Source organism: Carassius gibelio, chromosome B10, assembly GCF_023724105.1.
Source record: "Carassius gibelio isolate Cgi1373 ecotype wild population from Czech Republic chromosome B10, carGib1.2-hapl.c, whole genome shotgun sequence".
NCBI lineage: Eukaryota > Metazoa > Chordata > Actinopteri > Cypriniformes > Cyprinidae > Carassius > Carassius gibelio.
Window position 1 is genome coordinate 16146518 of NC_068405.1, and position 24396 is coordinate 16170913.

The 24396-nt window shown below is 36.8% G+C and overlaps 3 protein-coding genes across 19 annotated transcripts in view; 2 read left to right on the forward strand and 1 right to left on the reverse strand.

Moving 5' to 3' along the window:
- Positions 1-386: 386 nt before the first annotated feature.
- On the forward strand, positions 387-3574 carry LOC127966556 (CREB/ATF bZIP transcription factor). 4 transcript variants are annotated; one of them, XR_008155656.1, is made up of 4 exons: positions 387-544; positions 1050-2078; positions 2556-2629; positions 3072-3574. XR_008155656.1 is itself a non-coding variant. In XM_052567651.1 (2 exons), exons 1-2 carry the CDS (start codon positions 542-544, stop codon positions 1824-1826), a joined length of 780 nt encoding a protein of 259 aa, XP_052423611.1. In that variant the 5' UTR covers positions 387-541; the 3' UTR covers positions 1827-3019. The 4 variants fall into 4 exon arrangements, 1 of the variants encoding a protein (XP_052423611.1); XR_008155657.1 differs by lacking the exon at positions 3072-3574 and having other exon boundaries at positions 1050-1561; positions 1662-2078; positions 2556-3019; XR_008155655.1 differs by lacking the exon at positions 3072-3574 and having other exon boundaries at positions 2556-3019.
- Positions 2754-6130, reverse strand: tmem126a (transmembrane protein 126A). The gene is made up of 5 exons (XM_052567652.1): positions 5999-6130; positions 5165-5283; positions 4877-5070; positions 4405-4519; positions 2754-4308 (listed from the first exon to the last, which is right to left on the reverse strand). The coding sequence occupies exons 2-5, from the start codon at positions 5275-5277 to the stop codon at positions 4110-4112; spliced, it is 621 nt and encodes a 206-aa protein (XP_052423612.1). The 5' UTR covers positions 5278-5283; positions 5999-6130; the 3' UTR covers positions 2754-4109.
- The window catches only part of LOC127966553 (disks large homolog 2), a 186218-nt gene continuing 167910 nt past the window's right edge, over positions 6089-24396 (forward strand). For 13 of the 14 annotated variants that reach the window (XM_052567615.1, XM_052567618.1, XM_052567617.1 and 10 more), the window contains exons 1-2: positions 6089-7552; positions 9941-10072. In XM_052567615.1, the coding sequence (XP_052423575.1) occupies positions 7534-7552; positions 9941-10072 (151 nt within the window). In that variant the 5' untranslated portion in view covers positions 6089-7533. Of the gene's footprint in view, positions 7553-9940; positions 10073-12902; positions 13100-24396 lie in introns of those variants that run through there. The other variant, XM_052567624.1, reaches the window with a different exon arrangement.

The following is a 24396-nucleotide window of genomic DNA, read 5'->3' on the forward strand; positions in this document are numbered from 1 at the left end:
AGTATGCACTATAACACTGTTCTGCTTATGATAATGAAGGATAATTTATTTGGTAGAATTAAATAGGGATAGAAAATTTTAAGTGTAACTAGGGATAGTTAGACTTAAAACTCTGTTGAATAATGGCTTGTAACATTATAATATATACAATGCTTTAATGACATGCTTAAAAAAGTAGACATCTTTAACAGGATTTAGAAGTGTTTTATATATATATATATATATATATATATATATATATATATATATATATATATATATATATATATATATATATATATATATACATGATTGATTTAGGTCTTCCTATTCCATCAATGGTCCACTCTCCAGGCCAGTAGGTGGCGGGAATGCACCTATCGTTTGTTTTACAACCGCCATAAAACGCCAACAGAAGAAGACGACGCCATTTTAGTTGTCGTCTTAAGCGTGTACTTGGCTTTACAATATCTGAGCTTAAATATCTTTTCTGTCAAGTTAATTTAGATTGCTCGTATTTTTCTTCATACAATTGACGTCAGAAGACATAAGCTTTCGATTTATGGTAAGTTACTTCGGTTCTAAACAAAAAAAATTGTCGTTTTCTTTGCGTGAAGAAATTGCTTTGTCACGCTGATCAACAAGGCGGGCTACAGCGGCCTACTAAACAAACCACTGCGAAATACATGTTCTTTGTTGTATTCGATATTAAGAGTTGTACATGTATCGAATATTATATTAAAAGTAAGAGGATAGATTGACGTAAATCATAAAAAAATGTTTGTTTTTTTAAATGTTTGCTAATTAAGGAAGAACGTGGATCGATTTCTCCCCATTATTTTGAGCTCGAACGTGCTATCGTTAACCCTCCACAATTTACATCCTCACTCTTGTGTTGTTTCAAATTGGTTTGGCGTTCTCTAGTCGAATATTTCTCAGTGGTTTGACAGCTTTATATATCTGTAGTTTTTATATTGGCTTCTCCCAGACAATAAAATGATCTCTTTTGTGTGTAGATTGCTGCTGCTATTTATTGTTTGCTAATTTCCAAATGTTTTGTTTCTATGCAGTTCCCAAAATATCTAGAAACAGCCATGATCACCAGAAAAAGAGGAAGAAGCAGCCTAAATTCTGACGTCACATGTACAAGTACCTCCCATGAGATTGATGGGGTATCGAAAACCAGTAATACAAGTGAAACGAACATGGAGACTTCCCCAGAAAGCGACACCAATGATTGGGGCCTGGATGATCTGCTTGGCTTTGGGTTCAACTGGGACCTGGACAACGAAGTTATTGATGCTTTCGGGACACAGACAGCGGCCGGCGATGAGAGAGACCAAAGCGCAGATGTTGCCACATCCTTCAGTAGAGGTGCAGTCCAGAGGTCAAAATTGAAAGACGTCTCCAGTCGGATCATCAACAAGAATGCCATTGCGGCGAGGATGAACCGTTTAAAGAAGAAAGAATACGTCAGTGGCCTAGAACAGAGAGTTGGTTCTTTGACAACAGAAAATCGTGTTCTCAAGCAGGAAAATGGCAATCTCAACAAGAGGGTGGAAGAGTTGGAGAATGAAACTAGGTACCTGAGAGCCGTGTTGGCCAATGAGAGCATGCTGGCTCAGCTGTTGTCTAGATTGAGCGGTGTGAACGGCATGAAATTCTCTACCTCGCTTTTCCAGGAATCCAATGAGAACGACCATGATTATGCCATGCCGAGGAAGAGGGTGAAGGTGGAAGACAAAGATACTGCAGGTGGCATCTGCCTGCACGTGGACAAAGACCATGTCTCGGTGGAATTCTGCACCAAATGTGCAGAGAGTTCAAGCTTGTTACATAAAATGTAGGGTCAAGTATTTTACCTTTTCATCGTTTCCTGAGACTGAACATTTGCACGAGATGTAAATGAGGGGACATGACGACAGTAGTTGTCAAATATAGTTAACTGTTTAAATATGTGCAGAGCTTGAATGGCATGTCTGTTGAACTTGCTTTCAATACAAGTTACTGCTAAACTTGTTGACAGTTTTCTTCTAGGTGCTTGGTCCGCCATGCTGGATGACTGGGTCACAGAACATCCTTGACTGCTGAAATCCATGGTAAGGATCCAGAAGTAGAAGACTGCACAGAACTGGTTAACTCCTAAGATGAAGACAATGCTTTTTGCCAGTTTACGGCATAACACGAACTGGAAATAAACTAATGTTTGTTTCATTTTCATTTGCTGTCTGTTTAAAGTAGTGAAGATAACCTACAGAAAGAAATTAAGCATTGTTTTTTTGTAACTTCATACTTTGCATGATTACAGTTGTACTATGTAATTTCAGTTAAATTAGACTTAGAGGGAAGTAGTTAAGTGGGCAAAAAGTTTAAAAGAATTATGTAAATGGGTGATGTTTCACAAAGGGCTTCTGCTTAAATTAATCTGTTATGTATCAGTTTATTCTGCGTTGATACATTGTTGGTTTCAATGCAAGCTTATATTTTGCTTAAACTAGATCAGCCCTTTCTGAAATATCGCTATTTTTCTAAAGAATGTTTTTCATGTAGAACCCTTATTTTTCTTTATGCTAAAGTGGATTTTGCTGTGAGGGAAGCAGAAGAATCGGGACCAGCAGCTTGCATCATGGCCTGGTAAATTTAAAAAAAGGTAGTTCTTGAAACAGTGTAAGTTGCAGTTTTACTGATTCTTTATCTCATCCATAAAGACGTCAGATGCTGTCACGTTCATTTAGCATCTAAATGAGGGTTTAACCTCTCCTGTTTGTAGTATGTTTTTTTTTTTTTTTTTTTTTATTACAAGACATTGAACATCTGCCTCATATCCATGCGTTTCATCTTGATTTGTTAAAGCACTTGGGCTTTATTTGACACTTGTCAGGAGAATAAGTTTGTTCTGAAACAGCATTTTTGAATGGGTCATGGTTTTTGAATATGAACACCTATATGTGATATGTAATGGAAATCCAAAAACTGTGCTAGCACATGGTTGCAGCTGTTCTGAAGAAAATAAAAATGTAATAAATTTTCATTTAAGTAATGTTTTGTGTCCTAATAAGATGTTAACTACACTCTCCTTCTCTTTTACACAGCACTTTCTTCGCTCTCTACAAAAGCCTTTTCTTATCTCTCTTCAAGGTGGATAAAGAGTGGTGGTGGTTTCTTCCTATTATATACAAGTGTATACTACAAAATTCCTTAAGGGCTGTGGTAACCCTGACATCCCAAAAAACAAAACAAATGCACTTATTCTGTTTGGGCCATTGTCGATCATGTTTAATGACTGCAGTTCAGATTGTGGATCAACCCAAGAAGTTCTGAAATGTATAACTGCAGTTGATATTTTTTTTCATGCTACGTACTTCATATTGCTGTCAGTGAATAGAACAAACATCTTAATGAATCTGTTCCAACACCGTTGCATCAGATTTAGAAACCATTTTTGATAGGACATTTGATAACCGCTTGTAAGATTTCAATGAGATAAAACTGTTCTAAATGTTACTGAAAATCTCAAATGACAATATTAATCTAGATTTTCGGAAACACTGACAAAATGAAGTTTTTATGATTTTTATTAAAAAGTTAATGACGATATTTGTCTACATTTCAGAACTGTTTGGTTGATTGTTGTGATCGGGATTTGGAAATTCACATTAAAAGATCTCTTCATGGTGGTAAAGGCACATTATAATTAAGGTCCATAAGCTTGTTTCTCGGTGCATTGTTTTTGTTATTAGTAGCTGAGCTTATTGGTTCACATGTTCTCCATTTGATAATTTTATAAGTTGCACATTAGTAAAAGTTATGTTTTCGCACCACTTTTTATCCACCGTCATACATGCACACAAACACATTTTTTGTTTAGGCAAAGCTCTAGTTAACTTTTGTAGTAAAATAACCACGTAGAGACTTCTGAATTGACATTATATTCTTTTAAGTATCTCAATTTGAGGTGATTTCTCCATTTTCAACTTTTGGGCAGAGAGTACAAAGGTTTAGTGAATAGAAAATATTGAGACATCAAAACCAAGAACAAATCGGACAAGATTGGTTATGCCACTGGGCAAGCGTGTTTCACTTATTTTAACAAAGATTTACAATATCATCAATATAAATGACAATAACTGCTAACCAAGAAGCTCTTCACCGTCAGAATCGGGTATTTTCAGCATTTTTAGGTAGATATCAAACTGTTTAGAGCTCAAGAAGGTTCCAAACAAACCCTGCAGCAGCAAAACAACATACATCTTCTGTACAATGGGCTTGCTGACATTTGTCCAGAAACGTATCATGTTCCCCTTTTCTGGCATTGGTGCACTGTTATACCTGCAAGACAATTGGAAATCACTTAAAATTAGTCCTACATCACTTGCCACGTTATATTTCTAAGAAAAGCTGTGTGTTTTAACTATGTGGACTAACCTGGCTGCAAGACCAGCATTGACAGGTAAGGCCAACAGAATGGGATATATGCCACCACCAACTACACCAACCACAGCCCCTCTTATCAGGGTACAGGTTGGGCAGTTCAGGTCACCTGCAATTTACAATGTTGCCCCTCAGTAAGATGCAGAACGTTCAGAAACACATATAAGGAGCTTTCACGCGATTTGTGCAAGGGTGTTGCAGGCAGAAACCGTTAAGTGCACACAGACTTTACCTAGAAATGAAAAATTACTGGTAACCGTATTGAAAATAAATAAAATGAGGCGTCGATTAAGCCAAAATTGCTGATCATATTTTCGTAATGGCGCGTGCACAATGTCATTTGAATTTTACCAATTATTGGCTGACGTTTCGACAGGTGAGCGGCAATGAGGTCAAAATTTAACTATGGACGCGAGTCGCTTGGAAGCTTCTTAATACCAATGTTCATTCAATACTGCATCCATACCTGACATCAAAGGGTTTGTCACGGTCGCAGTGTAAAGTGCTGCAGTTGTCAGAAAGGGCAGAACAGCCATGGGAAGGCTGGAAGTAAATCGTCCTTGGGTGACATTGAGGACACGTCTGAAAAAGCTGTTGGCAATTAAGCCAGCAAATCCAGCGTTGCCTGCCAAATATATGGGTCCGTATGAGAAGAGTTTTCTGTGGGGGTTAAAACAGGGAACCTTCATCAGCCAACTGCAATGGGGGAAACAAATGTGTGACATATCGTATGTATGATATGAAACCAACTTACTTGTCGATATCGGGGAGTTTTTCAAACTTCTTATTCAGCATTTTAATAATCATCGCCCTGGATATTGTCTGGCCTCGGCTTGTGTCTTTCACAAACATCCCGTCGTCTGTCATGTTGACCTAAAAGCAGATACAGATGTTTTTTTAAATAAACCAATTAACTCGTTGCAGACAGTCGATCTTTTAACAACATTGTGACAGTTTACTATAAATAAATATTTAATTTAATTTTGTTTAATTTGCCCAAAAGTCATGGGCAACGTGAACGTCAGGGGCACGAAGCGCGAAATTCGCTATTTGAATATCAACCGTTGGTTTGTCAGTAGAAAATCTGCAGTGGATTATCAACTAGTGAGTTTTGATTTTGTTTAATTTCCATTTCAGAATATAAGATTACTTAACTGAACATATATAATTATTGTCTTTTATAAGCGGATAATTCATGAGTCCGTTCATAAACTTACAACGGGTAACGTTATTGTTGTGTATGTTGGTAGGTAACGTTAACTAAGTTATATCATTATACTTGTACTGATTATTAACGTACATTTATAAAATATATATGCTAGCTTTTTATCTGGATATCCATGAAATTTATATTAATACTCAGGCATATTTTATTAAGACGCTTCTTTATTAGCCGACTTTACAGATATGTCGTTTTTAAAAACGTTATTAAAAATAACTCATTCAGTCGAATGACAGCTAATTTGTTTTACCTCTGTGTTGACGTGAAAGCTGAATGTCACACACAGTCGTAATTCTGTCTGTTTATTGAGAACGTAATTTGGACATGGTGAATATTGCATTTATGCATTGTAGTATTTCTACTTACCCACGAAAGAGCTTTCAAATAAGCGCTAAACTATTCCATCCCGTGTTCAACAGTCACGGTCCTCAACGCCAGCAGGGCGCAGCCATGTCTAACCACATGTTCCAGTCAACTCTCACCCCGAGATCCAGGAACAGTACGGCGATTCCTATTGGTCCGTGTGCGCGTCAACTGGGCGACTGAACGAACGCCATTGGAGGACGCTCCCTGTCAATCCCCGCGGGTCAGCCCTCTCGTTGCTAAGGCGAAACTGGTGATGATGCTGCTGCTGCTGGTGATACTGCACCCACCGTAGAGAGTGTCTGCAAACCAGCTTTGGCAAAAGATGCCGTAAAGCTTGACAGAAAAAATGACGGGAAAGGAGGTGAAGTTGTTCTTAACTGCCTTTCGGGACGTTTGACGAGGATCTTTGGGATATATTTGCTCAGATTGGCTTAATTACAGAGGCAATTGTGGAGCCATGCGTTATCGGAAAGCTGGATGAAACTTGCAGGTGTTTTCCGACAGGCGTCGCACCGACAAGCTGCTGTTTCATGGGGGGAATACATCCTGCCTTGTTTAGTTAAATCTGCATTCTGTCTCTACATTGAGATCTGGATTTACACCTGTATGGTGATCGTTATGCTTGCTTCTTGAAGTGACGTGAAAGTGGATTGCGTTTGTCGAACAGCAATATGATCATGGAAGTCGCCAATTTTCTTTCTGTTCAAGGATCAGAATCTAAAACATAAAACACGTGAACGTCATTCCCCATGTGTAGAACAAGTCGTTCTTAAAGAAATGTTTACAAGCATGCATCATTCAACTTAGGCATGTGAGATACCAGGATGTCATGCTTATTTATTCCTCGAACTGTTGCTGGATCTCCATATTGGCAATTTAAGGATTTAAAATGATGCTTGATCAGCATGCTGACTGAATCGAATCCAAGACAAGCCATGTACCGGAGAGCTTTTCTAATTTGATGTATATGGCCCTTTGGGGGCAAAAACTAGTGGTTAGATTAAGTTTATTTAGTCACTGCGCCTTTAATGTTTGTCAGGACTGCATGGGTTGTGTTATGGAAAGAGTGATTGAATTATGTTTATGTAGTTAAACACCAAAGGCATTTAATGAGTCGGTGGTTGCGCGAATATTCCAGCAAAAGAATCCTCAGAGAGCTCAATACCGAGAACATATTCAGACACTGGAGAGCATTTCTTATGGACTCATCCACACCAATGTGCACTCGATCACTCTCCAGTCTTTCTATCGGATTATGGATTTATTTCTCATGAGCGACAATCATGCGCTCAGCATGTGTTTTCTTCTGCAAGATGTTTCGGCGCGTGTCTCTTCCTGTTTAAAGTGACAATTACAAGCAACAACCCCGAGAACTGCCATTCTGTTCGCTTTTACATCTTCATCACCGAACCGAGCAGGAACTTGCTGCTTTAGCAGGTGACACCTTCTCAAAGACACTGACAGCAGATGAGGGAGAAACTTTTGTGTTGCCGTTTCCATGCGTGACAATCCCACAAGGACATAAAGGAGTAATTATGCCCTTAAGAAAACGAGGTGAGAAATAAACATCAACGAATGTATATAATTGTGAAAACATGATTATTATATGACTGTATACCGGTCGTTTTAGTGTACGCACTTTTTATGGCAGAAATATTTCAGGTTAAACTTATATGAATGAATTAGAGAAATTGTAAACTGAAAGAAAATAGTGGAATTTATTAATGTTAAGTAAAAAATGTTAACCGGAATGCACTTTAAGTCGCTTTGGATAAAAGCGTCTGCTAAATGCATACATTTAATTTTTAAATATTCTTTCCGACATTGCTAGTACATTTTACATTTACAAATATTTACGAAGAAATGGCAAGTAGCTTAACAAAATGATCTAAACAGGACATTTTAAAGTAGTGTTTTCTTTTAAAACGTAGGCTACTATATATATATAGTGTATATATCTAGTGTAATTATTTTAAAGAACGAATATTACATGTATCTCAATATGAGGCCATAAAAGCTTTATGCATAATGTTTATTTGTCAGAACGTGTAAAATGTTGAAACACAGCATGACAGATGTCAAATTTCACATATGTTCATAGTTTTGTTTTTGGGTAATCCAGAATGTCAGGACTTGATTAGCTGAATGTGTTGCGGTTGCTGAAGCAGGCAAAGATGATCATGTTATAGTAGGACTGTTGTGGCCGTGCCTTAATTATCCTTATTTTATTTTGACTTCTGTACCTCCTAAGCCTAAAATATGTGTAATTATATATGTAGACCTACTAATAATGTAATTATACTCTGCTGTAAGTTTGGAGTATGTAAAAATAGACACAAGCATGGCCAACCTGCCTATGACCTCGGATGATCTCGGATGCTGGATTGTATTTATATTTCAGACCACTATGCAGCTGTGTTTTTAGCTATTCTTTAAATGCCTACAAGTCTTTTTTGTACACTATAAATGTAGTATATCTCCAATTTTATTGTCCTAGTAGTTTATCATTAGCAGAAGTCTCATTAATGCATGCACAGTAATCGTTTGCACATTACTAATTACAATTTATATATAAAAAAAAATGTGCTGCTCTTTCAGTTTTTCAAAATTGTTTTGCTCAGAACGATCTGTCGAAGACAGGAACTAACCCCGTCTCATCGTATAGTATCTGTTTATCTATGTGACTAAGTGACTGAGTCATGCTCAGCCACTCTGATGATCTGTGCCAGTAGTAAAGAGTCTCTCAGAGTCTTTAGCTGGATGTAAGTTGTTAGCTGGTTACTATGTTATAAAGCATGTAGACATACAGGATTGTTTGAAGAAAGTTTCTTTGCCGTTTTCTTTAAGGATGTCCCATTGGATGTAAAATTTGGTTGTCAGTTCAGACATTCTGAGTCATTTATTTAAATGCAAATCTCTGTTTACAGCCCATTTTAGTTTTATAATGTGACATGAGCTACTGAGCTAAACCTGCATTAGTGAATCATTTACAGTTTCACTAGGAATGTGCATTAAAGGAATAGTTCACCAAAAATAACATTTTGCCAGAAAATTATTCACCTTCAGTCCATGTAGATGTAGTTGAGTTTGTTTCTTCATCAAAAACATTTGGTCATCATTTGCTCACCAGTGGGTCCTCTGCAGTGAATGGGTGCCGTCAGGATAATAGTTCAAGCCACTGATAAAAGCATCATCCCAATAATCCACATGACCCCTGTCCATAATATCTTCTGAAGCAAAAAGCTATTTGTAGTAAACAAATGCATAATTAAGATGCTTTTAACTTTAAAACGTTGTGTTATCCATTATACTGCAGTAAAAAAAGTTGAATCGTCTGAATCAGGAGAGAAATATGTACAGATCAAGTACTGTTTACAAGGGAAAATTATCCAAAACAGTTATAAACATATATGTCAGTGGATTTTGATGTGAGAAGACAACAGGGGATGGACTTTGGATTAAGGAATTAGGCCGGATATGATGGTTGAAAGGTAAAGTGCCGTGATGGATTTGTTGCTTTTTGCTTCACAAGACATTCATTAATTGAATGGAGTTGTTTTAGTTATTGTGATGTTTTTATAGTATTTTAGCCATTTAAACTGCAGACTATCCATTGGTGAGCAAGTGATATAATGGTAAATTCCTTTAAATATTTTCAGATGACAGAATAAACTATTTTACATGTACTTGCTTGGATGGCCTGTTGGTAAGCACATTTTCAAGAAATGTTCAATATTTGGGGTGAAACATTCCTTTAAAATGGAAAACGAGCAGTTTTGATTTTATAAATTGTCTTTGTTCTTGTTTGTGAGCCAGCAGTCTAAAGATATTTATTTAATAAATAAATGTAATAATAATAAAAAAATACATGTTAGGTAGTTCCATATTAAATGTTGTAGATTAAAAAAATGCCAGTAGCATAACATTTATTCTTTTTTACAGACACAGCCAGAGCAATAAGCCTCCTTGAGGACTACTGCTCCAAACTGAAGAAACCAGAGGAACAACAGCTCAAAACTGCCATCTTAAGAGTCATGGGCATTTTCAAAAGCAGTCTTTTCCAGGCTCTCATAGGTAAGCTTATGTTTTCTTCTTCTTTTTCTTTTTCTTTTTTTTGTAAAAAGAACCATTTTTCCTTGTAGTAAGAAAATAGGTCAGTGAAAACACGAGGTGCAGAATAAAGTTATTTAAATAAGTGATTTTCTGAGCAGCATACACATGTTACTCGCTAATACATTTTTAGGATATTTGCTTGCCAAGAGTGTTCTGATGTTCATTGTTCTAGTTTAAAACAATGCATTTATGTCTTAAGGTCAATGTTTTCTTTTTATTATTTGCTCCATTAAGATTGCATGTGCTTTGTCTGCTGAGGTGACATTTACTCATAGTTCATTCTTAAGCAGTGGGCACATTCTGCCGCTTTAGGGCTTTTTTCCCTGAAATATAGTTATTTTTAACCTTGCTGATGTGGCAGGAGATGCTTCCCTGTGCCTCTGGTATTTTAAACGTGTTCTTCATAAGCTCAAATCTCCGGAAGGCAAGCTTTTGTCTTTTCTGTAAAGGAGAATGAGATTGGTTTTGAATCTTGATTGGTTTAACTCCTTTATTCATACTCAAGGTCAATTGCAGCTTAAGGACATGCTCTCATTTGCTTTTAGTAAGCATTACTGTGATCTAGAGATTGATGGTTTTGACTTCCGTGATTTTATTAAATGTTTAGACACTGATGATTCTGGAATATAACATCCTATCATAATTTCTATAATGAGATGGACCACTGTGCTGTCTGTTGACTTTTTCACCAGGATGTGGATCTTTATTCTGGTCTAAAGCAAAGGTTCATTCAGTCAAGTAAAGAAACTCAGAAATGTGCATCACAGAGGTGACCAATGGTCAGAGAGTTTTTGCTCAATTTTAAGAAAAGTGTTAATGTAACACCATTAAGTATTTCCTTTTTTCTTTAAAGAAATTTCTTATAGTTGCTTTATTAGATATTCCATTGGTTTCCATGAAACTGTAGGGAGTGATGCAAGCTTTGTGAAAATCACAGCTTTTGTTTTAAATGGTAGTCTGTCATAGAAGCATTTTGCAATATTTCTTAATCATTCACTTCTGTTTTAGCTGCGAGATTTTTTGAATCAAGTCCCTATGCTTGCTTTCTCTTTAGCTCTAAGTTTCAAAGCTTTTACTGTGTTGGATGAGAATTAGTCATGCAGAAAAATTGTGTAATTAAAAAAACAATGTGTTTAGATGCAATATGCTAAATCGTAGTTGTGTGTATAATTGCTGGAGCTGTGGTATTATGATCTGGGGACAGGGATTTAACTTTGGATAATGTAATATTTGTGAAATATTGCTTTCTTTTTTCTGTCCATAATCTGTAATATCTGTAATTCCTTTTATTGTTCTTTGACCTTTGCCTCAACCCACTGTTTGTGTTCATGTCAGATTGCTTTCTATTAATTGGAAAAGGTGAAGTGATCCCAACAGGCCTTCACGTTCTTTGCTGCCCTCTTGCAGTCATTTACAGATGTTGGCAGAATGTATTACTCCGCCTAACACATTTAGAACCTAACTGTATAATTAGCTTGCCTCTTTGATACTAAAAACAAATTTAAACAATGATGTAGCTCTTGTCCCCTTTCTATTGATTTTCAATAAAATGCTGTGAAAGGTTAAGGTCACTTCCTGAAATAGCAGTAATCATCTTAGAAGGCATTAGCATGAGTGTAATCTGGATGGTTTGCCATCATGCTAGAGAAGTGCAGCCTCTTAACCGCTTAACCTGTTCTCTCATTCACCAGGAAACATTTACATCTGACAGCACAGGGTGAACATTTCTGGTTGGTTCATGAAGAAAAGTTGGAAATAAGAAAAGTTGGTTCTGCACCTTGAGATTCTGTTGATTTGGAACCCCGAAGGCCCTGGCATTTTGATTTACAGAACATTATAGTAGTAGTCTTGGCAGTACACACTCGTTCAGAATGGAGAAGCCAAAATGCAATGGCCTGTGTTATTTGTGACAGAATAGCACCCTAATTTATCACATTGAGTTCAGATCTGAGTTCAGTATTTTACTGTTTAAATCAAAAGGTCTCTGTAACGGCTCTGTCTCTTTTTTTTTTTTCAGAGTCTGTCCTTTTTGATGAGATTTCCTGGCTAAATGTTCTCTATCACAGCTGCTCATTGGAATCCTTTAGATACTAAGCCACTGTGGTCTAATCGGGAAACCAACCACAGTCTGCCAATTTGTTCCATAGAGGTTTTTAATGGGCCCTATTTGTCACTGTCATCTGAGCAAGGTTGGACACTGCCCACTTAATAGAAGAGCCATGACGGCGCACTCCTGTTTCACAAAGAGACCGTCCCATGAGAAGCCTTTTTTTGCTGTTGCTCATTTTGTTAAACTGTAATCAGATCTGTTACTCTTGCAGGAGTGGAGTTCCTGATACCAGGGGATGGATGATCTCTATTTAGTCCGTGTTCCACAGCTAGAACAATATGACTGCTCTGCCACAGTTTAGAGAGTTCAAGAATGCTCATCAAAAGTTTAGTCTGGCTTTGTGTCACAGACAGCAGGATCCAATAAGGATTAGATCATTTATTGTGTCTGTGTCTGTGTGAGAGACTGAGAGTATGTTCTTTTAGCTTACTTCATGTTAGCATTTCCAAATCCATCTCACTACCATAATTAAAATTAAAAGACAGATTGGGGATGTCAACCATAAACAAAGTAGCTTCTTTGGATTGAAAGTTTGACTTCATTGTCACTTTATTGTTAAAATGATCACTTAATGTATCTACATTTAAGATTATTCAAATTCAATTATTTTTGAAGGAAGATTGACAGTGACGTTTGCTTTTTTTCCTGCTCTGGAATGATCTAGTCTCCCTGTAGCATGTTCTCTACTGTTAATCCTGCCGCTTTGTGACAGCAGCATGTTATCTCTCTCTTTCCCCTCTCTCTTTTGTCTGGTCCTGTTTATTTCCCCGAACAAGTGGACGTGAGTTTAAGTGTCTCACATGGTGGTGGAAGCCATGCCTCAAATTGAAGGACTCTGGGTGAGGACTTTTGTCCGAGAGTGTTGGCTCTAATTACAGGTCAGTGTAATGTTTATCAGGTAAATGTCTGACCCAGATCTGAGATCAGTGGCTCATGGTATATCCTGTGACAAAAGTTTACTGGGAAACGCATTGTGAGAGTTGTGAAGATAGTGAGTGAGTGATTATGTGAGTACAGTTATGGTTTTCTGACAGTCTGAGCTGTATTATTTAGAGCATAGATCACAGAGGTGTTAAAGTTATTGGCGTAAAGCTCTTCCTGATAGTAACATACTACTAGAACCAGTGGGTCACAGCATCCCATCTTAACGTTACAGAGATCAGTCTTCACCTGTTGTTACAGGTTATTTATACATTGAGGCTGTCAAATAGCGTGTGCCAGTTTACTGCCTTTTCGATCTATTGCGTTATGATACGAGTAACATTTTTTTTTTGAGATGGTGCCTAAAGGAAAGCTTCACCCAGAAAGGAAATCTTTGTCATCAGTACTAATCTTAAATGTTATTCCAAACCTGTGTGCTGTTGTTGTTGTTCAGTGGAACACATGTTGAATTTTTTGCAGAGTTTGTATGTAGCTCTTGCCATTAAACAATGGTTTATAATGTCTGTCAAGCTTTGAAATAGATGGTGAACAAACAAAATGAGATGTGGAGTGAAATGAGGATACTTAAGTGACAGAATTGACTTTATTGTATTCCTTTAAAATCTAGAGTGAACCTTTAATTCATTATTTGTGCTTTCTATGACTTTGAATCTTAGCCTGTGGATAAATAGTCAACCTACATGTTCATTCGATAGCATAATTTGAGTTTATAATAAGCCAGTGTTTACAGAAATGTGATGCCACATGCATTTGGTTGAGTACCAGCCTTGGCCCCACCTCAAAAACAGATGGCTGAAAATTATCAGATGCCCTCAAGGACGGAGATGTTTCTAGGAAGATATTAATGCTGGTCTAAAGATGCAAATGTAATGTGAATATTTTCCTTACCAAGCCTTTAGCTCCAGCTCCAGCTCCAGAGCCACATCCACACAGAAACTGCTGAGCCCACCTCTGTTTCTCTGCGTAATCATGCCAATGGCAGTGGGTCTCCAATCCTCTCCATTTAAAGAGAATAATGTTGCCATCTTGTGGAATTTTGTGGGAATATATTTAGAAAAAAAGGCAGGCCCCTTCGATTCTGATACCTTTTCATAGAATAAATAATTTTTCGAGCCACATAACTGGCCATGATGTAAATGCTATTGAGGATTGAAATACTTTAGGTCAGTTAGTATTTTATTAAAAAATTCTTACCTAATAATAACAATAATAATATTGTGGCTAATTTTGATAATTTTTACTTACATTTGACAAAAATAGATAAATAAATTACATAGGGACAATATTCTTGTTTATTGTTAATTGTCTGAAATCTAGTGGAAATTGTTTTACCTTATCATGCATTATTGTTCTTAAAAAATTATAATCAGTGTCTAAACTAAGAATTCATAATAAAATATGATTCTAAATTTCAAAACTTCAATATAAACAACAGCAAAAAATATAAAATATTTTCAGTGTCTTTTCTAATGCTTCAAAATATAATTTAACTGGTCAAATTAAATTTGTATAGATATAATTACAAACATTTTATCCAAATGAATGCCTTTTATTTTATTTTGTTTTATTATTTTATTTTAATAATGTATGAAAGTAAATGTAATGTACAGGGCAGTAGTGGTTGGCTGTTTCCAGCAGAGGGAGCTCTGTAGTTCTGTCTGGTCAGAGAATGCATTGCTTTTATAGAACTAATAAGTCATATCTTTGAATTTAGGGTTGAATTAATAAACAAAAACAAAAAATCTTTTACATTAAAATATATTTCATACCATCTCAATACATTGCATATTTCATTCTAATAATTTACAGATTAAAAGAAAACAAGCCACTTGTCAGTATCAGACTTACTGTGTCTAATATGAATGCACTTCTCCATTTCTCTGTGTTCTGTGATGTATAATTCGAAGAAATTTCAAACACAGCACTTTCTGGTATTAATGGCAGGTGTATTTAAAACAACATGGTTTGCATATTGAATGAAATGATCAAGTGTACTTCAACTAAAACTCTTCTACTTGACTTTGAAGCGGCCCTTTCAAACTAGTGTTGGTTAAGGATGTAATTACGAAGGATAGGAAGTGTCTGTGAAGTGTCTGTGAGTCAGATGTACACCTGTCGCAGTCTTTTAAGATAAGTATCATATGAAATGTGCAGTCTCTGGCTGTCTCCATGGTAACGCAGACCTTCGGCAGAAAGGGTTAAAGTGTCGTAGCGAGCAGCCTGCAGTTCTTCAAACAGAAAAACTTATTTCCAGAAGACGAATGAGTAAAGGTAGTGATGTAATTCAGCATCATTTTAGCTACATTTAATGGAGCACCAGGCAGCACTGCAGCAAATTAGACCATTTTAGAATATTCATAACTGCTTATAGCAGCATCTCATATCTGATGGTATTCCATCAGCTGTTATGAAGCTTTTTGTGGCACTCCAGGATTTTCTCCAAGAAGGATGAAACTTGTACTACAGCTTAGATTCATCAGTCACTACATTAAAAGACTTGCATCCACTTTTTTATAGTATAATCTTCAGCTGTTATGAAGCAGTTATTCATTTCATACTGGGCAGATCTCAGCCAGTCAGATTATTTTGTCAGTTTGTTGGTGGAGCAGAGAAATGCAGAATTATCAAAGCCGACAGAGGCAGCATGCCAAGAGCAAGAGGCAAGCTGTTCTTCCTGTCACATCAGTATTTAGAGTAAAGAGTGGGAGCAATTTACTGGTTTGTTTTGGAACAGAAACATTTTCAGTTTTCTAAATGTGAGATGCTAATGATAAATATGAGCCATCTGATGTGTAGCAGTCCTGAGATTTTTTTCTTCAGCTCACTAAACCAAAAGAGGACATTGCCAGGAAATCAGCATTGTTTTCTGTAAAACTATCAAAATCCATTGCTTTCTCTATTCATTAGTGGCATTGTACTTAAACGTAAAGATAAAAAGTTCCCCCAAAAAATGAAAAACTGTCCCTCAGGCCTTTCAAGGTGTAGATGAGGTTGTTTCTTTAACAGAACAGATGTGGAGAACTTGCTTTAATCATTGCTCAACTAATTCTCTGCAGTAAATGGGTGCCGTCAGAATGAGTGTCCACAAAGCTGTTAAATACATTACCACAATCTACAAGTAATCCACATGACTCCAGTCCTGCAGTTAACATGAAAAATGAATCCATCATTAAGAGTGTTTTAAGTTTAAACCATTCATTCTTACCAATACTCATATTTTAGTTGGAACGAGTTGAACTTGTCTCTCATAAACATGCGGCTCTTCTCTTAAATGATGGATGTTGTGTTGTGATGCTTTTATCAGCTGTTTGAATTCTAATTCTGACGGCCCCCTCCCACACTCCTTTGATTAAACTATCTTTTTGATATGGATGCATTCTTTATAGTAATGAATTTATTTAAACTGCTGCCCATGTTTTACAACCGCTCTATATGTGTCAGTTGTAACACATGTCAATGCAAAGGCCATTTTCAGAAAGGAAAGTGATTTTATGAATCATGTCGAATCAGGGAGGTGGGAGTCTGCGTCAGTAGATAAGGAGGTGTGTGTGTTGGTATGCAGTGGTGGGTAGCATAAGGAGCTGGAATAATCGCTCCCTGGAGAGGAGTGAGATTACAGCCCTGAGCCCACACCATCCATCCATCCATTACATAAGAGTGGAACAGCTGCCGATCTGCAGCGTGTGAATGAGTGTGTGTGTGTGTGTCCTCTGTGTTTCTGTGGGTTGGAAAGAAAGGGAGTTCATGTATAGACCGATGTGATTATGAATATGAATCTTTCTGGTTCTTCTTTCTGGTTGCCTTGGAAACCAAGCAGATAAGATATTTCCTCATCGTATCTGGTACCTGATCACCTAACTAAACCCACAGCTCTGCTGAAGATGGATACACTTAGAACAGCTAGTCAGAATCATTGCATTCTCTAGTTAGAACCAATGCTGAATATTTTATTTGCATTAGTATGATATATATATAACTTGAATAGATATTTAATGCAGGAATTCCCAAATTTTTTTGTGCATGTCAGCTGAATATATTTGACTTAAACTATTTACTTGGAAAACCCCTGAGATTTGAAGTTAATATAATTTAACAACACATTTGCATGTTGTAATGCCTGTTAATGGTAACATGAGATGTAGCTAAACAAAGTATTTAATCAGTGTTTTTTATTTTGATTAAACATACCATTATGGACATACATTACTTGTAACTATGTAACATTAAAGTGTACCTTAGTTTTCCTTAAAAAAAACTTTTAGTATCTTTTAAATCTATCAGACTTGTAAGAGCCATCCAATCAGATAAGAGCTTGCTTTAGCTTTAGAAAACCTTCCACGTGTTTTTTTTCCAGTGATGTGTGCCATGCACAGATGAGCAGCAGTGAACTGTAGTCTGTGGGTGTGCTGTCTGAGGCTGAGACTATCTGTGTTTTAGTAAATTGAGTTGTTTCTATACCTGTCCTGTTTTCTCCTACTGTAAATTGTTTTAGCTGCAGTAGTAAGCGCAAGGTGCACATACTTTTGCTTATCCCAACTGATCTTATCCAACATGCCAGATATGGCCACCCTGGTTTGACTTCAAGGAAGGTCTCTAAGAGACTCTGAGTGTTTGCAGTCAATGAACACTTGATTAAAGCAGCAGTAGGTAACTTTTGTAAAAATATATTTTTTACATATTTGTTTAATCTGTCATTATGTCCTGACAGTAGAATATGAGACGGATAATCTGTGAAAAAAATCAAGCTCCTCTGGCTCCTCCCAGTGGTCCTATTGCCATTTGCAGAAATCCATCGCTCCCGGTAAGAAAACAACCAATCAGAGCTGCGGTCCGTAACTTTGTTTGTGTTCAAAATGTAGAAAAATGTATATAATAAGCGAGTACACCATGAATCCATTTTCCAAACCATGTTTTTAGCTTGTCCTGAATCGGGTGCACCTTTGATAAGTGTTTATATTCGGACTATTTTAGATTGCTTCGGGGGTACCGCAGCGGAGTAACCCAGTACCTTTATAATTCTTCATAGACATAAACAGAGAGTAGTTCCGGCTACGATGTTCTTCCGCAAGACGCAAGCAGTTCTGTTTATTAACCGCTAGAGTGTCAAAAGTTACCAACCGCAGCTTTAAATAACTGATTGAGCTACCTAAAAAACTAAATAAATAATATTTTTTTGTAGTTCTGAAATCTTTACTATTCCAAGGAGTCCAAAATGTTCATAGCTGACAAGTGTTAGATAATTGTCATGTTATTTAACTGCACATTTCAAACATAATTTTCAGCCTATTTTCTTTCTTGTGCACTCAACAGTGAAAGCAAGTTTTAGATTAGATATGAACTGAAAGCCATCCACTTTGTAATAATTGTTTCAAAGGGATTTGAAAGCCAGTATGCTGTCAAGACTCCATCTGAACAGATTTATAATATCCGATTAGCAGATGACAAGCCCTTTCATTTTACAGATTTGTCCCAACAAGACTTTTATGGCCATCTGCTAAACCACACTGCTCTGTTTGAATAAATGCATAATGTTGATAACAATATCTAAAACAGCAGGGTGGCAAATTGCTGCTTTAATTCACAGGTTTGGGATCAGAATGGCTTTTTAATTATTATTATTATTTTTTAAGAAGTCTCTTAACAAGGCTGCATGAATTCAAATTTCCAGTAAAATGTAGTGTTGTTAAATATTAGTACAGTTTAAAATTAGTGCTTTCTATTTTAATGTTTTTAAATGTAATTTATTCCTGTGATGCTAAAGCTAAATTTTCAGCAGGCTTTTTTAAAGTGCTTGAATTTGGCTTTTAGAAAATTAAGGTCTAGAAAACCTGGACAACTGGCTTGTTTTGTTGAAAAGTGCTTAGAATTAACATGGAGTATTTGTATGCCGTTTTCACAAATAAATTGTGATTATTAAATATGACATTCCTGGCACAAAAAGCGGTGATTTGATTGACATATAAAGTGACCACAGTCACCTTGTCTAGTTTTACGTGAAACGTAAGGATGGGACAAAGGCCTTTCTGTGTTGCAGTGTTGAGACTGAAAAAGAAAAAAAACGTTAAAACAAATTTCATATGTGTTCTCCATAGACATTATATCTATGTTGTTATCAACAAGAGTAAATAAGTGACGTGACATACAGCCAAGTTGGGTGACCCATATTCGGAATTCGTGCTCTGCATTTAACCCATCCATAGTGCACACACACAGCATGAACACACACCCAGAGCAGTGGGCAGCCATTTATGCTGCAGCGCCCGGGGAGCAGTTGGGGGTTCAGTGCCTTGCTCAAGGGCACCTAAGTCGTGGTATTGAAGGTGGAGAGAGTGCTGTACATTCACTCCCCCCACCTACAATTCTTGCCAGCTCGAGACTCGAATTCACAACTTTTGGATTACGAGTCCAAATCTCTAACCATAAGGCCAACTGTGGACTTTCGAGCTGCTTTTCCATTATCGGGCTCAGGCAGCAGGGATTTCGAACGCTGTGCCTTGCATCCATCTGACGAACCTCTGCTCTCTACCCAACCAAACGGACAAACTCCTGCTCTCCCAGACAAATAAGGATTTCTCACACTCTGCTGTCCTGTGTTTCACGGAAAACTGTCTGAATGATGCCATACGGGTTAGCGCGTTAAATCTGCAGAGCTTCCAGCTGTTCAGAGCGGATAGCACATCACAGATAGCACATCACATGTCCCACCAGAGATTAATAATTAATAATACAATTTACGGAAGAAAAGTCAGCTGTAACACTCTCGATGGAGTTCGTAGGCCGTTCTGCCATTCAAAATCACCAATAATTATACCCTGACAGAAGATACTAATTGCGTAAATGTTTAGGTCAGCAAAATTCTGGTTGGTCTAAACATAGATAAATAATGAAATCTCTACACATGCACGTAAAACTCGAAGCATATCTTCTAGTGATTAATTTGGTGACAAGTGATCAGAGGTCAGACACAATAGGTTTCTCCAGAGACGTATGCCTGGACATCATGGTGACGACAAATGAGGGTCTCTCTCTCTCTCTTTGCATCTAGCTGCAAAGATAGACATTCACACATATACACAGAGAACACTTATCTGTATGCTCTGCCCTGAATCTTCACACACACAATGAGAGCAACTTTTTAGAGAGTAAAAAGGCAGAAAATAGCCACATTCATCGTATTTTCTAACATGCATAAATGTAACTTTGATTTACAATTATTCAAGAAATATTATAAGTAATATTATTATGATGGCCATTGTAGAGCTGTGATCTACTGTACTCCTTCAGATTTCATTCTGTTGCACTGCAGAACCTTCTGTCATGAAAACAAATTCCTTGTATGTGTAAACATACCTGGCAATATATATGCATAATGCATAATGATCAGTTTAATGCATAATAAATAGGGTTGGGTATTGTTAGAATTTTATCAATTCAGATTCTTATCGATTCCTAGTTTCGATTCCAATAAGATAAAAAAAAAAATCCAATATTAAGTCAAACATTTATTCTGTCTTTTTAAAAAGCATTCTGTTGCAGCTGAATAAGACGAGCAAAAATCAGCAGCCTACAGAACACTTTTAGAGGAACATTTGCCTATGCTTTTAACAAAAATACCACAGCAAAAACAACTACATTCATGTACATTTCAAATATTAAACAGTCAGTTATAAAACGGGGATAAACAAATCAATTAGCAATGGCATAGATAAATACAACTGGACCAAATTTATGGTAGGCCTACAGAAACTGTAATTAAAAGTTTAAAAACACTGCATGGTTCTCTTTTCGTGAATATGTGAGCTGCACGCAAATAAGGCGCAGTTTCTTTGTGTTCCTGCAATTAAATAATTTTAAATCACATTAAAATGCGTATGCAGGAATCGATAAGCAGAATCAAAATGCACTCATCTTATCAAATACCTGGTTCTTGGAAAATTGGAACCGGTTCTAAAACAGACCTGGTTTTTGATACCCAACCTTAATAATAAAAGAAACTTACCCAACCTTTCAAAAGTTCTAAATCAGTATGATGTGTCTTTGAGATCACTACACTCATCAGGTGTTTTTAGAATTACTTTGATCAAATGCTCCTTTTGGTTGGGAAGAATTCAATTTTTTAAATACTGGTGATTACAGAGATCAGAAAGCTGGGGTTCTGTCCTCATGGGCTCAGCTCTGTGCCCTGAGTTCAACTGTCTTAAACACTCTCCCAGCTGCTCTAGTCCAGCCTACAGCCAAACCCACACACACACAAACTTCATCAGTCGCCACCTGCTCTGTTCTTATGCATGTATAAGAAGAGTCGACTTGTCACTTCTAGGCTTTCTGGGGTGAAAAGGGGGCATGTTTGAGTGCACTAAACAGCTTTAAACACTACCAAAGAGAAAGCGTCTGAAATAATGATAAGCTGTGTTCTTTCTGTTTGTGTGTGAGGGTGTAAGGTCATTGTATGAATTGTTGGGAACAGGAGGCCTGTGCAAGGATTAAGCTGGCTGCTCACATGCTGTTAGATCAGGCATCTGGCATTACACACACACACACACACACACACACACAATACTTCTTTCTATTTCAGTGATGACACTTTACACAACATGTCAGTGGAGAACAGGGGACTTTTACTGCTCTGTAAGTTTATTAGATATTACTGCTGCTTTTAAACATTTTTATGTGCTTGTTGTCAGTATGGGTTAATCTAACTGTTCGTTTTATAATAGTATTGATATTTCTGTTTATCATTTGTTGAAACTTTTTCCGCCTCTGTCACCCACGATTGAGATGTGGAATTTGCATAAATTTAAATCTTTGGTCTCACTTTCAATGTATTTTTCCACTTTAAAGGCAGACACATCTAAATCACTTTTTTATGTAAGCTTGTTGGTGTTTGCACCATCTTAAATGCTTGATAAACAGTGTTATTGATACTTGTTGAACTTGCATCACTGGACCAGACAGGCATCTGTAGGAGGAATAACAAATGGAGTCTTTTTATTAGGTATAATTTACATGTAAATGAATTCTCTCTCTAAGATGGAATAGACTGCAAGCTTCTGTTTGAAAGATGCTTCTTTTGTTAGGTAGAAAATGCCTGTTTTGTAGTACAGCTTTGCAAGAATTATATTGTCTCCTGAGCAGCTTTACATGCATTATCACATTCAAAGTACCAGTACAGACTCTCTATTATGAAGTATGGTTAGCTGATTGGATGATTAGACAGACATATACCACAGTTCTTCTTTCTGGTCCTCAAATCTGATTGGCTGAAAGTTCTTTCCATCCATGAGATATTCTATTTAGATTTAGATAGTTTTAAAAGTATATCTTGCCATGTTGCATTACTACCCACATACTTTTATTCATTGTAAATTTGCATCCCTGCAGGTTTTTTAATATTTCCTTTCATATGCTACCATCATAATGTACAATATAGTAACTGAAAGTCATTGTAACTACAGTAAAGCTGATGCAATTTGGTATTAACCTCTGCTGTAATGAAAATAAATAAATAAATAAATACAACTACAAGAAAGATTAAAATAAAAACTGCAAAAAGATGTTATTTGGTACATCCAGTGTTACCTTTTTATTTTATAGTTTTAGTTAAATATTTACTTGATTACTATGTATATATTTGACAGTATCATTTATTTTAGCACCTGCTCATAATATTTATTTTTGAATTTAGTGATTTATTTTTTTATTTTATTTGATTATTATTATTATTTATTTTTTGCTTTGTATATTTTGATTGTGTAATCTTTTGATGGGATCATTTCATCCATACATTCCATATGGGCACTCCAAACACACAGCATGGCCTTTTCTTTTATTTCTTATCTCTTAGTTCATTCCAACGCAGTATCTGTAGCATTTACAATGGCATGATTTTGTGCTGGGTTCACGGCAGAGCTGTTGACTTTACCCACCATGCAATGTGGCTTAATGTAACTGTCCCTTTTAAATCTGTGTTGTTCAGGTTGAAATATCAGAGCCGTCCAGATGGTCACTGCAAGTGCTTTTACTCTAGTTTAAATATTTGGCTATCTCTGGCGTTTTTGTTGAGCATCTCTCGAGGCAGGGCAGAAGAGAGTTGACTCACAATAGTAATACATCTCACAGCACCACCGACCTCATTTAATATCGCTTAAGGTAATGACTTTAGTGTCTTCTCTGCAAATTTGGTACAAATAATAATGTTATATGTAATGTTGTGTGTATATATATATATATATATATATATATATATATATATATATATATATATATATATATATATATATATATGAATATGTATGTATAATATGTATGAATATGTATATATTAGGGGTGTAACGGTTCACAAAATTCACGGTTCGGTTCGATACGATACACTGATGTCACGGTTCGGTACGGTACGGTTCGGTACGTTTTAGATACAGCAAAATGTAAAAACATCTCAACTTTTCAGAATGCCGCAAGCGCACCAAGGGTCATGTGACAAGAACTAACCAATAAACTTCATCCTTTCCTGAAACAACGTTGAAAGCTCAGCCAAGATGAAGGAACAGCTGATCATAGTTGTATATGGATTGCAATTTCGAAATAAATTTAGTAGCAGAGCTAGCCTACTGCAAGCGATTTTTAGAGCTGCAAATCCATTTATCCTTTGCTGAAATTTCTGCGTCTTCATGGAGAGAGCAGGTCATTGTTGCTTAGAAAAGACAGACGCCTCAGGGGCGCTTCTGCCCTAGCGCTTTGGAAAGGAGGAGAAAGACGCGCCTAGCGTTTTCCATGCGTTTTTAGGCGCGATATGTGAACGGCCCCTACGGCGCTCGCTCACTCAGCACGCGCTGAAGGCTCTTTGCAAAATGTCTAATGCATTTAACAGACCAGAAATAGAAGATCCTCCAATAACCAACAGGTCTGGTATTTGAGTGCACTTTGGATTCCCTGTAAGCTATAATGGTGATGACAGAATGAATGGTAAATAGTAAGGTCTCATATCCGCGGCTATAACGTAAATGAAGCCTACCAATATCGCCGTGGTGATGTCTTTTGCCCTGTTTGAATCCGTTGGAAATGTCTGTCTAAATGCAGCGGGGATAGTTTGTTGCGTGCATGTTTCTCCTTTTTTTCGTCTTTTCCCAGATACTGACACACAAAGGTGATGTCGGCGTAAATGAGTTGATGTTTCAAGTATTCCCACTGGTGTTATTTTTTTGTTTTGTTTTTTTGTATTCCCGCTGGTGTACCC